Genomic DNA, 12,473 nt, shown 5'->3' on the forward strand with positions numbered 1-12,473 from the left:
TTCTTTTCCGCAATTTTTCTATTTCGGCGAAATCAGCTTCTGAAGCGGTATCCTTTGACTCACTGCTGGGATTCATTTTGGACGTCTTGGATAGATTTCGATTTGGAATCGTATATCTCAAAGCGGAGATAGAAGTCTGACTAGCCTAAAGGAACAGAGCTTACTATGATTTAAGTTCTCCCAAAAAGGCTGCTCTTCTCAGATTTCAGAAAAACACCAGGGATTATTTAAGTAAAAAAAAACTTTAAAATGTGATGGGTTAAAGTCCGTTTCTTGTGTTTTTATTTTATATATAATCCCATATTTCCCACCAAAGTTTTCATGTTGTTTTTTACTTGTTAAGTAAACTTGAAGAGCATAATTTCTTTTATATACGATTTTTTAATTATATAATAAAGGTATATTTTATTTTACAACAATAACTTCATATAAAAAATTTATAATGTATGTAATCTTCCAACAGCTAAAAAAATAAATTAAAAGTAACGAAATACATAGCTTAACTCTCCCTCAGCCAGTCCGTTTTCTATAATTACTATTACTATGGATTAGGAAGTAAAAAAATATTTTATAATCTCAGATGGTGCTTGTTCAGATGCCAGATTTAATTCTTTAGAAGAATTTATTTCGCTCAAAGTTGAGGATGCGCAGCAGGCCATGTTCTGCGCCCATGGCCACCCACGAGTTTGCCGAGGAGTTCCAATTGCAGCGAACGCAGTTGTTTCGGGTTAGGGCCAGAGAGTGAGGATTGCTGGGGAGACGCTTCTCCCCCAGGTATGGGCAGTTTCGGGCAGATTGCGGATGCGCTTCGACCAGAGGATTAATCTGCACACCATAGTCACTATGGAATTCATCTGCGCTGATTACATCCTTTTGATTCGGCTTCCCATCGCCCAAATGTTGCAATTTAGTGGTAGATACAGCCCGGTAGTTGATCATCGTCTTGGACAGATGAACCCCACGCGTAATGGCCTTGGCATCGAGGAAGGCCAAGTCGCCAATGTCAGTTACCAACACCATGTAATTCTGCTGGCAATTCGTGTGCATGGAACGACTCGCTGTCAAGGTGCTGTCCAGGGTTCGGTAATCGAATTCAATGCTCGCAGGATTGAGCAATATAGCGCGCGAGTTGTAGTCTGTTAGAGAATATAAACAATTATAATTAAAAGCTGTTTTAATAGGAAATAATCTAATGAGCTTACGGGTACTGCTCAGGACTATCGCCTCGCTAACAGGGGACCAAGTAAATGTGGCTAAATATATATTGTTCCAGGTGCTTTGCATCAGTGTCGTAGGTTGCGACAAGTTCAAAATATCGTAGACCAGAAATTTACGCACTAAAGTGCCAACCGCTAGCCAACGTGTTCCGTTCAAATCGTAATGCAGTTCCATAACTGGAAAGAATCGAAATAAAGTAAATAAAATAAGGAATAACTAAAGCTATTACTGTGGCAGCTTACATTGGATATTCCGCTCCCCCAAATATAGGGTATTTGAAGGCACAAAAGTATAGACTTCTTCTTTATTCCGCCTGAAGCAATTAATGCTCTCCTTATCGCCAATGTCCCAGAAGGCTATATGACCACTTGCATAGCCGGTGGCCAAGAAATTGTGTCCGGAAGCCTGAGAAAATAATTAAAATTTCATTTCATTTATCTTATTTCAAAAACTTCCATCTCTTACCTCCGACCAACAGATCTTTGTGCACTGATCTTCATCAGACGGCTGATCCACATCCAAACTCAGAGTAATCACATTCTCCAATTGTATAACCACATTTTCGTCATTTTTCTCCTCATCTTTGAGCTCCAGAGGCAAAGCATAGATGTGGACATCACTGGTGGCATGGGCCACTGCCAACAGGCCCAAACGATTTGTGGCCTTGTCGTAGCCACCGCTGGGCAAGAAGGCGAAGCTATGAACCGGTCCATTGGGCACGCGTATTCCGTAATGAAGCTGGGGACGTACGTTCCAAGATTTTTGATTTGAGGACCCCTCCGTACATTTGAGCAACATCAAGAGGCCGTCTTCTTGCTTTAGTTTCGAATGCCGTGCAAAGGATTTCATTCTGGATCGGAGGGAGCATAGCAAATACTGATCTGTGGTATCTGAGGGCAACGGCACCCAGGCCAGCTGTCTAATCGGACCACCTAGATAACCCACATATTCGCCTGAATAAAGATTCAAATATAAAGAGTTGAATATTTGAATGTGGCTCTTCTTAGACTAAACTTTACCTTCTTTGTTGAAACCTTCAAGAGGTGCCAAACGTTGCCAATCCGAGTCCTGGCTTGCTTTGCCATAAGCATAGCGTACAGATGTTGACTCTTTGGAGGGCAGCAATCTATGGGCATCTTCCGGAGACAGCGTAGAGTAGCCAGGCTTAAAGTGGCAATACAAAGGACTTTCTGAATAATTGATTTGCAAGCTAAAAAAAAGGATTTAAGGAGCCTTAAACAAATTTTGCAAACAAATGTTCATTTGTTTCACTCACAATTCTTTCCATTTATGGGTTGAACTAGATTTTTCAGTTTCTTCACGTAAGAACACTATAATATATAAAAAATACAACGACTTTTAATATTAAATCCTACTCATAGACATTATTCTACTTACAAGGCTTTGCTGCTTGTTCGCCGAGATTCCCTTGGCGTCTTTTACATGTCCGTTTTTTACTGCGCTTAGACTTCTCGCAATCGCTGCCATCCTGCTCGGCGCTAATGGAGTCTTCATTGGAATCAACTCCCTCGGAATCGTATTCCTCGGATGACTCCTTGTCATTTGCCATATCGTAATCGGAGGAATCGCTGCCATCGAACTCGTTTTTACCGGAAGTGTGTTCACCTATTTTTTTTAGCTTCGTTTCAGCCCTGTAAAGAAACACAATATTGGAAGTGTTAATAAATAATAAAATATATATAATAAAATATATATAATATAATATATATAATACAAAATAATTTATTTCCATTTTAATATAATATTTTTTTATGTGGTAACATCCTTTTCTTCTTCTCATCTTACTTGATTGTGGACTTCCTTTTAGCGCGTCCTGCATTGCTAAACACCTTTTCGCCAGCATCTTCTATCTTCTGCTCCTCAGCCCTAACCATCGATGTCTCTGCTAACTGCTGACGCCTCGAGCAGACCCGAAAATGACTTGGAAGCGTGAGTGCGGTGTATGATCGGTGGCAGATTTCGCACTCGACACGCTGCTTATTGCCGCAGTTCTCCACATGCAGCATCATTCCCAAGGCAGAGCCCAGTCGATGGTCACAAAGCCGACATACTAGCTTCTTTTTGGATTCCTCCAGGTAGGCTTTCATCATGAGCATTATTCCGCTGCGTGTGACGTTCTGGGTAAAACAAATAATTAGGGCTTGAATTTATTTTGTAATTTCATAACCTACCTTTGGTGTTTCTCCGACAAGCCAGCCGATTCCATAGTGTTCCTCACAATGGCTTTGCCACTTTACTTTGTTGGTGCGTGCCAGGCACAAGCCGCATTGCAGCGGACCGTTGCCCTTGCCCTCCTCAGTTAGAACCTCTTCGCTGTCCAGCTGCTCCCGTTTCCGGATGAGAAGCAGGCGGAGATTGAAGGAGCTGCCAGTTTCTATTTTTCTCTTCTGCTGGCTCGAGCAGGATTGCCTGTGCACGGGAAAGGAGAGCTTGGAATAGGATCTCTTGCAGAGATCGCACTCCACGCGCTTCTTGTTGCCACAGCCCTCCAGATGGACAACCATACCCGTGTGCGAACCCAATTGTCGTTGACAGAGGCGGCAAGTTATCTTTTCGCCGCTTTTCTCAATATACTGCTTCATAGTTTTTAAGACCCAGGCGCGAGTAACGTTTGGTGTCTCGCCGACACGCCAACCCACTCCATAATGTTCTCCTAGATGGGTTTGCCAATCCTTTGCGGTGCAGCGTGCCAGGCACAAGCCGCACTGTAACGGACCTTGGCCCTTGCCCTCGTCTGTTAGGACTTCGTCACTGTCTAACTGCTCCCGTTGGCGGATGAGGAGCAGGCGTATATCAAAGCCCTGAGGAACAAAACGATCAGTCTTTGGTTTTTTGGAGGCCTCAGTTGATTCTGTATCGGCATCTCGCTTTCTTTTTCTATTGGATGTTGAAGGACCAGCAGTTTCGGTGTCATCTTCTTCTCCTGTTAGCAAAGTCTCGCTTGGATTTTGTGGCTGTTTAGCTAGGCTGCTTTTCCTGCCCCTTTTTGGAGCTGAGGGAGCAGGTTCATCTTCTATGTCCTGTGGAACTGAACTAAGGCGAGACTCTACATCATCAGCAGCGGTCACTGCGGGTTGAGAATCCGCTAAGGATGCTGTTGGCTCCATCTCTTCGGCAGCAACAAGTCTGGAAACTGGTGTATTTCGGGATTGCCTTTTCCTTTTGGATTTTATGGAACTGCCAGGCTTTTCCTCATCCTCTGTGGCATCAACATTTTTAGGGTTTGAAACTTTATTTTCTTCGCAAGTTAAAGCTGTCTTCGGTTTCTCTGCAGCTTTATTTTCTTCCTGACTTCCTACTTGACTTGTTGTGTTTTTCTGCTTTTTACCAACATCTGAATCTGTTATTTTGGTTACTCTACTGCGAGACTTACGCTTTGAATTTAGGCTGTGTTCCGGTTCCTCTGCAGCTTGAACTTCCTGTGGGTTTTGTGAATCTGTATTTTTTAGTTCTTTATCCAAGTTCAGCTCATCTTTGGCCACGAGAGCTACAGTTGATTTTCTATTCCGCATCTGGCGCTTAAAACTACCTGCATCTTTACTGGAACTAGGTTCCTCGGTAGCTTTAAGTTCTTCCAGTTCACTTTGAGTATTTGTGTCTGTATCGGTTTTGTCTGATTTGGTAATTGGTTGAGCTGGTGTTCTACTACGAGACTGACGACTTGCTCTGGTTTTTATGGCTTCATTGTGTTCCGATGGTTTGGAAATTGGAACAAGTTCAGTAATTTCAGAAGTTGAGGAGTTTGATTTGGTCTGGCGTCTCGAGGCTCGCTTTTCATTTGAATTTTCAGAATTTGTTAAAACAATTTCTTCTTTTTTTTCTATCACAGTTTTAGAAACTAAGGCGGTGCGAGTTATTCGTTTTTCGTTTGTATTTACAGGTTCTTTTTGTGCTTCAGGAATTTTAGACTTGTCTTCTTTTTGTTCAGAGTTATTTTCAGTTTTTTGAGAGTCTTCAGCTTGATTTGAGTCAGTGGCATTACTTGAGCGAGATCTACGCTTTCCTTCGGATTTCGTAGATGTTACTGACTCCTCCACATCTCTTAGCTCTTTCTGTATTTCATTAGATACCAAGTTGTACTCTTTTTCTACTGTGGTTTGCACGCCCGCCTTTGGAGTCGAACCTTCTACAGATCCAGGTTTTGTTAGTAGTTTCTCTTTAGCTTCACTTATTTTCAAAGCTCCTTTGCTTGTAGAGGGCTCTTCTGAATTAATTTTTTTAGCTGTGGGGGATGGTTTCCTTGAACTCTTCCTGCTTCTGCTGCTTCTTCTATAATCAACTGTTAAATCTATTTCGTTTATCACAGTTTCCGACTGTTCTGGCTCATTGAGAGCTTCTAGTTGTTCGGGTAAATTTGCTGCGTCCAAGATTGGTTCTTTACTTGCACCTTTAAGATCATCCCACTTTATCTGTTTCGAACTTTCTGCTTCTATTGATACTAGCGTTGTATCAAGACTTGTATCCTCGTTAGTGGGATTATCACCGAAATCCATGGGACAATCACTACTATCCGAGTCAGACACCTGATCTTTACGTCTACTAATAATGTCTTTATCCACTGGCTTCTGCTGCTCTTCCTCAGTCTCATCGTAGTCGGGAGTAGCATCGTCACTGATGTCGGTTTCATTGATCCTCATTTGCCGCACTCGCTTGCTGCGCACTGGAGTCTTGGAACGCTTCTCTTCTTTGTTATTAAAGCCCAGAAACACAGTACCATCATCATCACTGGTGCTAGAGGTGGGAATGCGACCTCCTCCAGCATTCGGACTAATGGGATGTAGAAACTCTGGACCAATTTCTTCCTGTTTCCTTGCCGAAGTTCTTTTGCTGAGAACAGGTCGTGTTTTCATTCGTTTCTTACGTGGCATTCCTTTTGCTGTTTCCCCTGAATCGGGGGGAGATGTCGATAGCTTTTTCTTGGTCTGTGGTGTCACCCTCTCAGCTGTCAGGTGGGTAACTAAATTTTGTATTCCCGTGGATTCCGGCAGATTAACTTCAGTGGGCGACTCCTTTCGGAATGGCAACTTAGCATCGCCCTGCGGCGGCGGTTGCTCTTGAGAAAGAATCTCGATTATAGATAGTGCTTTTGCAGTTTGTGTGTGCTCCAGGGCTTCCTGATTATTATTCTTTTTATTGGTTTTCATTTTGGGCATTTTAGGTGGATGATAGAGCTGGGTTAGATCACGTTCTATGGAGGATTTAGCAGAATTTTGGGTATCAGTTTGGGTTTTAGTTTTTGTATCTTTTGCTGGGTTGGAAGCTTTTTTGGGCTCATCTTCTGTGGATTCTATGAATCTCTGCAGCTCATCTTCTTTGGAATCTCTGACTTCGTGCTCGTCAACTTCTTTAAACTCTCGGACTTCCTGGTTTTCCTCATCAGCTTTAGATTTTCTGACTTCCTGCCCCTCTTCATCATCTTTAGATTCTCGAACTTCCTGGCGCTCCTCATCATTTTTAGACTTTCTGACTCCCTGCTGCTCCTTATCTTCTTTGGACTGACTGACTCCTTGCTGCTCACCTTCGGACTCCCTGACTTCCTGCTCTACGTTAGTTGGCACCTGTTTGGTATTGTTTTTAACACTAATTATATTAAGATTTACGCTTTCTGACCTTTGATTATTCAAATATACAATTACCTCGATTCCTTGGACGCCAGCACTTGGACGAATCTCTTCCAGCAAACTGTGATCCATAATCGCCGTTGTTGCCTCCTCACCGCTTTCCACGACGCCGTCTAGCTTGGTTTTCTTTGAATCCAAGAACTTATTTGGCATGCTAGGCCTTTTATTGCGTTGCACTAAATTAATTTTGGCTTTCTTGGATCTTAGGGGGAGTCGTTTTGCTGGGGGATTTACTTCCTTAGCAGAATCAGTCACTGGTTTAATCTGGTTTTCCAGAGACCCTTTTGAAGCTTCTTCAGCTACAGGTTTCTGGGACATATCAGGCCCTGATGTTTGGTCACCTTTATCAGTTGATGTTGCAACTACAAGGGTTTCCTCGTTTGTTGTCGGAACTGCAATCTCTGTTGAGGTTGCCGCTGGTAACTCCATACCAGACTGATCCACGCTGCTCCTTAGCTTAATTGCATTTGGACTGATGCGTAGTATGTTGGTGCTATCGCTTTTGACATCCAAAGTGGCATGCAGTATATCCATATCATCCATTTTCATAATCTTACCAATGGGTAGTTCCTCCTCCTCTGATAGTTTCTTGGGAGAAGATCTTGTTACTTTTAAGGAACCTACCTCCTCCGCCGGCTCCTTTTCCTTTTCTGCATTTTGAGTCGGCACTCCAGTAAAAGAGCCACCAAACAGAGCATTCAAGCTTTGCTCTTCCGGCGAGAGCTCCATGAAGCTGCTTTCATCTAAGGAATGCTCTGCAGTTAGTTGGGCTATAAAATCCACAGCTGATTGGACTTTGGAAACTGGTGATGATGCTTCTGCAGTCGCTGATGATTTAGGGATCTCTTGTGATGAAGTGGAAGTGGGTTTCTTAGGTTTCTCTTGTTCAAAATCTGCCGACTTATTCAACTCCTTTGGTACTCTGTCAGTAGAAATGTGTATGGGCAAGTCCAAGAAGCTTGCCTCTGTGTTTATCACTACTTTGGGTGTTTCTTGTTCAGGAGTATTTACAGAAGAGTCCATATAGCTGGATTCAGTGTTTTCATCTTGAGGAAGCTCTTCTTGATCCAATGCTGTAGCAGTATTCATTTTTGTATTTTTTAAAGACATAGGTTTAGGTTTTCCCGATGTAAGGCTTGTTAAATCTGTGGCTTCAACAGTGGATTGAGTAAAACTTGCCTGCTGTTTTGGATCGATTTCTTTAGGAATAGTAGTAGGTATTTTTGTGGTTGCAGTGGAAGAATCCCCTGCTGCTTCCGGTTGTGTGTTCTGTTTCACCTGCTTGGCCTGATTACGTATCTCTTGGGCCATCTCGGCTAGCTTTTCCCGCGGCACCTTAAACTTGCTGGCATTCATTATAACCTTGCCACCCTTAATGATTGTCTGGGCAAGGGGTTGTGCCTTCGTCTTCACGATAGTGGCCACAATACTAGTATTGCTTGGCAATCGCAAGTTACTCAAGTCGATCTTCTCATTAGGAGCCAATACCTTGTTTTCCAGCACAATCAAGGGTGGTGGCGAGGGACTTTTCTGGGAAATTATTGAGGCCTCTGGAGGAGGCAAAAGCAATTCATTTGCTGCAGCAATTGGTGTTGGAGCCTGGGGCGGATTTTTGATAGGATTATGTTGTGGGTTTTGCGAGGATTTCTGCATAGAAATTTTCGGAGATTGTGTCTGATTTTGTAGTGAATTTTGTATGGGAATATGTGGCGTATTTTGTGATGATTTCTGCATAGAAATGTGCAAAGATTGTGGCTGATATTTTGGCTGCTTCTGTTGAGGAGGAGGATGCCTTTCAAAAGCCTTTTGCTGAAGCAGCTCCTGCTGGTTCCTCAACTCTATGTCATCGGTGGTCATGCACATGGTCCGGTGTTTGGGCAATTGATTCACCAAATTAAGCAGCAATGGTGGGTGTTTTGGTCGCACACTCAGATCGGCCTTGGGGATGGTGAAAGCTCCACTAGTGGGAGCAGCAGTAGCTGCATTGCTGCTTCCTCCACTCCGAGGAGCGGAGCCCTGGGCAGCTGTTGGAGGGATCTTGGGTGCTGGCATTGGCTTTGGCTGCTGTATTTGGGTGGAAGTGTTTATGCACTTATTAAGAATCCTGTTTTTTAACATAGCCTTGACGTGCATGGTACGCTCCAGGTTGGAGGACGTTGTGGCCACCGGCGGCGTTAGAATGGGCACTGTTTTTTCCATACTATCTGAGATCTTAATTCGCTTTACTGCGGTCTGCGGCAATTCTGTGAACCAATAAAATATATAAGTAAATATTAGTGTAAGAATAAAGGCTGATGATATAATTTTAATGCATAAATTATAATAAAATATATATACAAAAATGTAAATGATAAATGATGTCATGTCGCGCTAAAAATAAAATCCTGACAGAAGTCTTTAACCCAAAAAGTAATTAAATGTAAAAACCAATTAGCTTAAATATATTAAATAACACATGTTGACCATCTTAATACAAACATTTAATAAATATCAATGAAGCATAAAACAACACAAACACCATCAGAGCTCAACTAAACAAAATTGGAGTTGGGCCGGCACTGGGATTTGAACTCGGGCCAAAAAGCGGTCTTAACCTCACTTGACGCGCGCACTTACAGGCTGCGCCATCGAAAGAATATAAACCGCTGTGTCAAAGGTGGCACTTGAAGTAAGTTTGAGGCGTGGAGATTTAAAAAAAAATTAATCCATCTATGCACGAGAATTGAAGTGTACGAATTTCTTATTTTATAAATACATAACTCTTGTAAAGTTTTTTTTTTTTTCCTCAAAAACTATTAAGCTTTTTTTTCACTTACTTTATTAAAAGAAAAAAAAACATTAACAAAATTACTACCTTTAATAAAAACTATTTATTAAAATTTAAATATTTCCGATAAAGAACTCTTCCATAATATCTCTTTTAACCCTTAAATAAAATAACAAAAAACATTGAATTTGCAAGGTAAATTAAATTCCCTTACGCCTTTAACCCTAGAATGTTCAGCAATATTTTTGAAACATTCCTGACATCTTTATTTTTAAATTAAAAAAAACGTTGAAGAACTTCTTTTAATAACAATAGAACAACATTTATCTCAGACTAACTAAACTACTAAATATATAAACTGTACTAAATATAATACAAATCATGTTTCCTCAAACCGATCTAACCGATTCAATGAACTCAGTTAATACCCAAATTATGTAATAGAATTTTAGGAAATCTTATAAAAGTTAAAGGTAAAAATAAAACACTAGAAGAAAAAAAGACTCCCTCCCTTAACGGGATCCGAACTCGGGAGAAAAATCGAACTAAACTCGCTGCTACTGATTATCTGACGCCGCCGCAAGCAGCTGCGCCATCGAGACATTTCGCTGCCCTATGTCCCAAACTCGTACAACCATTCAAGGCTTCTCCGAAATATTTGTCAAAGACCAAAGCGTGCTAACGGTTTCTCATGGTTTAAAAAAATATATGTAAAAGAAACGATTTTTTACCAGGCTGATGCAATTGTTGATGTTGCGAGTGCAATGAGGTTGATGCTGCCTCTGCCGACGCCGCTGCCGCCGTCATCGTCGCCGCAGACGTACACGAAGACTGCGTAGCGACAGAGGAAGAACTGCTACTACTGGGCGAATGTGGTATTCCCGCCCTTGCAGCCGGACTTTGCTTGCTCAACACCTCCGCCAGCTTCCTGTCCAGCCCAGCTTCCTTGAGCTTCTTAAAATCCAAATTGATCGTCTTGATTATCCGCCTGGGCGGTGCTGCAGTTCTGGCATTTGCCGACGACGACGACGCTGGCAGCGGATGAGCATCTGGCCTGCTGTTGCTGGAATGGGGCACTGTTGGCGGTGGACCCATGATGCCAAGCTCCGGCCTCTTGCTATCCATTTTGGGGTCCATTGTCGATGCTACACGTTAAGAATTCTAGCCTTCCGCACAGTTTTCCATGGAAATGTTGCAAGAAAATTGAATTGATTCACACACACAATGTGGGCGTCGTCGATTATTGGATACTGCCGTCAGCTAGGAAATAATTTTCTTTATAATCCTTTTTTTCTTGTTTAAAATAATACACAGACACTATCAATTGTTCGACTTTTCACTTTGCTCTGGCCTTTTTTGCTTTTAAAATTGACAAAAAGATTCAAGCATGTGCAACTAAAATCACAGTGTGGCCGCACTTCGCTTGGTAAAAATACCTTAGAACTCCAGAAGAATACCTTTAATGGGGTGTTTAATATTGAAAATACCTGATTTAATAAATTAAAATTTAATTAAAGTTATTGAACATCAAATTTATTCAACTAATTATATCCATATTTTTATACCCTAGCAAGGTAATATTATTTATCCAGAAGATAAACGGACGGTTCTGTATAATATATTATTCTATATTTTTTCGACCATTCTCTTTACTATACTATACACCATATTTAATTTACTGCAAGATATGGCAATTTCCCATTATTTCAGAATTTTGTTTTTTTTTTTAATTAAAAATTGTATTTATTAATATATCTCATATAAAATATCGGACACTTTCTACTGTAAACTATCGTTCTTAAGCACACTTCCACCACTAGCTGCCTTAAGGCGTGTTGACAACCCTATTCTGTACACCACCAACAAAAACTTTCCTAAAATTTTCATCCCAACGCGAAAACGTTTTTTTTTTTTAGCTGAAATTAAGTAAAAGAAACGCAGAATGGACTTCCAGAACCGTGCCGGTGGCAAGACCGGCAGCGGAGGCGTGGCCTCCTGGTCGGAAACGAACCGCGACCGGAAGGAGCGCCTGCGGCAGCTCGCCCTCGAAACGATTGATCTAAACAAGGATCCCTACTTTATGAAGAACCACTTGGGCTCCTACGAGTGCAAGCTCTGTCTGACGCTGCACAACAACGAGGGAAGCTACCTGGCCCACACGCAGGGCAAGAAGCATCAGGAGAACCTGGCCCGCCGAGCCGCCAAGGAGGCCAAGGAAGCACCTTCGTCACTGCTGGCGCCGGAAAAGCCACGCGTCGAACCCAAGAAGTTCGTGAAGATCGGACGGCCTGGTTATAGGGTAACCAAGCAGCGAGAACTCAGCAATGGCCAGCAGTCGCTGCTCTTCCAAATTGATTACCCTGAGATTTCGGATAACATTGTACCCCGGCATCGCTTCATGTCCGCCTACGAGCAAAAGATTGAGCCACCAGACCGCAAGTGGCAGTACCTGCTGTTCGCCTCCGAGCCGTATGAGACCATTGGGTTCAAGGTGCCATCGCGGGAGGTGGAGAAGAGCGAAGGAAAGTTCTGGACGCACTGGAATCGCGATACCAAGCAGTTCTTCCTGCAGTTTGCCTTCAAGTTTGAGCCCAAGATTTTGCCGCCGCCACCGCCGAACATGCATCGGGCGATGGGACCACCCGGCGGAGGATTCCCAATGCCAGGACCACCGCGGCCCGCCGCCATGCATCCCATGTTTAACGGCGTTCCACCGCCGCCGCCTATGTAAGAAATATCCTCAAATATCCACAAAATGCAAGAATAAACAATTTCTACTAAATACAACTCAAGTGCTTAGTATATTTGATGTTTTTAAGCTAGGAAAATGAAAAAATATTGCTGGA

General features: G+C 42.5%; 2 protein-coding genes across 3 annotated transcripts; one reads left to right on the top strand and one right to left on the bottom strand.

Annotated features, from left to right (window-relative positions):
- Positions 1-408: 408 nt before the first annotated feature.
- Positions 409-11,029, bottom strand: LOC108070459 (microtubule-associated protein futsch). 2 transcript variants are annotated; one of them, XM_017160939.3, is made up of 11 exons: positions 10,359-11,029; positions 6,876-9,103; positions 3,411-6,797; positions 3,025-3,356; positions 2,617-2,870; positions 2,495-2,549; positions 2,238-2,428; positions 1,684-2,171; positions 1,461-1,623; positions 1,203-1,394; positions 410-1,136 (listed from the first exon to the last, which is right to left on the bottom strand). In XM_017160939.3, the coding sequence occupies exons 1-11, from the start codon at positions 10,762-10,764 to the stop codon at positions 613-615; spliced, it is 8,220 nt and encodes a 2,739-aa protein (XP_017016428.1). In that variant the 5' UTR covers positions 10,765-11,029; the 3' UTR covers positions 410-612. The 2 variants fall into 2 exon arrangements, with proteins under 2 accessions (XP_070141183.1, XP_017016428.1); XM_070285082.1 differs by having other exon boundaries at positions 409-1,136; positions 3,411-9,103.
- A 432-nt stretch (positions 11,030-11,461) lies between these two features.
- On the top strand, positions 11,462-12,414 carry Sf3a2 (splicing factor 3a subunit 2). The gene has a single exon (XM_017160913.3). It carries the CDS (start codon positions 11,570-11,572, stop codon positions 12,356-12,358), a length of 789 nt encoding a protein of 262 aa, XP_017016402.1. The 5' UTR covers positions 11,462-11,569; the 3' UTR covers positions 12,359-12,414.
- The last annotated feature ends 59 nt before the right edge of the window (positions 12,415-12,473 follow it).

This window comes from Drosophila kikkawai, chromosome 3L (assembly GCF_030179895.1).
Source record: "Drosophila kikkawai strain 14028-0561.14 chromosome 3L, DkikHiC1v2, whole genome shotgun sequence".
In the NCBI taxonomy this organism is placed as follows: Eukaryota; Metazoa; Arthropoda; class Insecta; order Diptera; family Drosophilidae; genus Drosophila; species Drosophila kikkawai.

Excerpts from the sequence above, each read along its gene's own strand:
- LOC108070459 (XM_070285082.1), bottom strand. The coding sequence starts at position 10,764 with ATGGACCCCAAAATGGATAGCAAGAGGCCGGAGCTTGGCATCATGGGT. Across the intron at positions 9,104-10,358 it reads TCAACAATTGCATCAGCCTG|AATTGCCGCAGACCGCAGTA; the intron begins GTAAAAAATCGT and ends ATTGGTTCACAG. Across the intron at positions 2,172-2,237 it reads TGAAGGTTTCAACAAAGAAG|GCGAATATGTGGGTTATCTA; the intron begins GTAAAGTTTAGT and ends ATCTTTATTCAG.
- Sf3a2 (XM_017160913.3), top strand. The coding sequence starts at position 11,570 with ATGGACTTCCAGAACCGTGCCGGTGGCAAGACCGGCAGCGGAGGCGTG.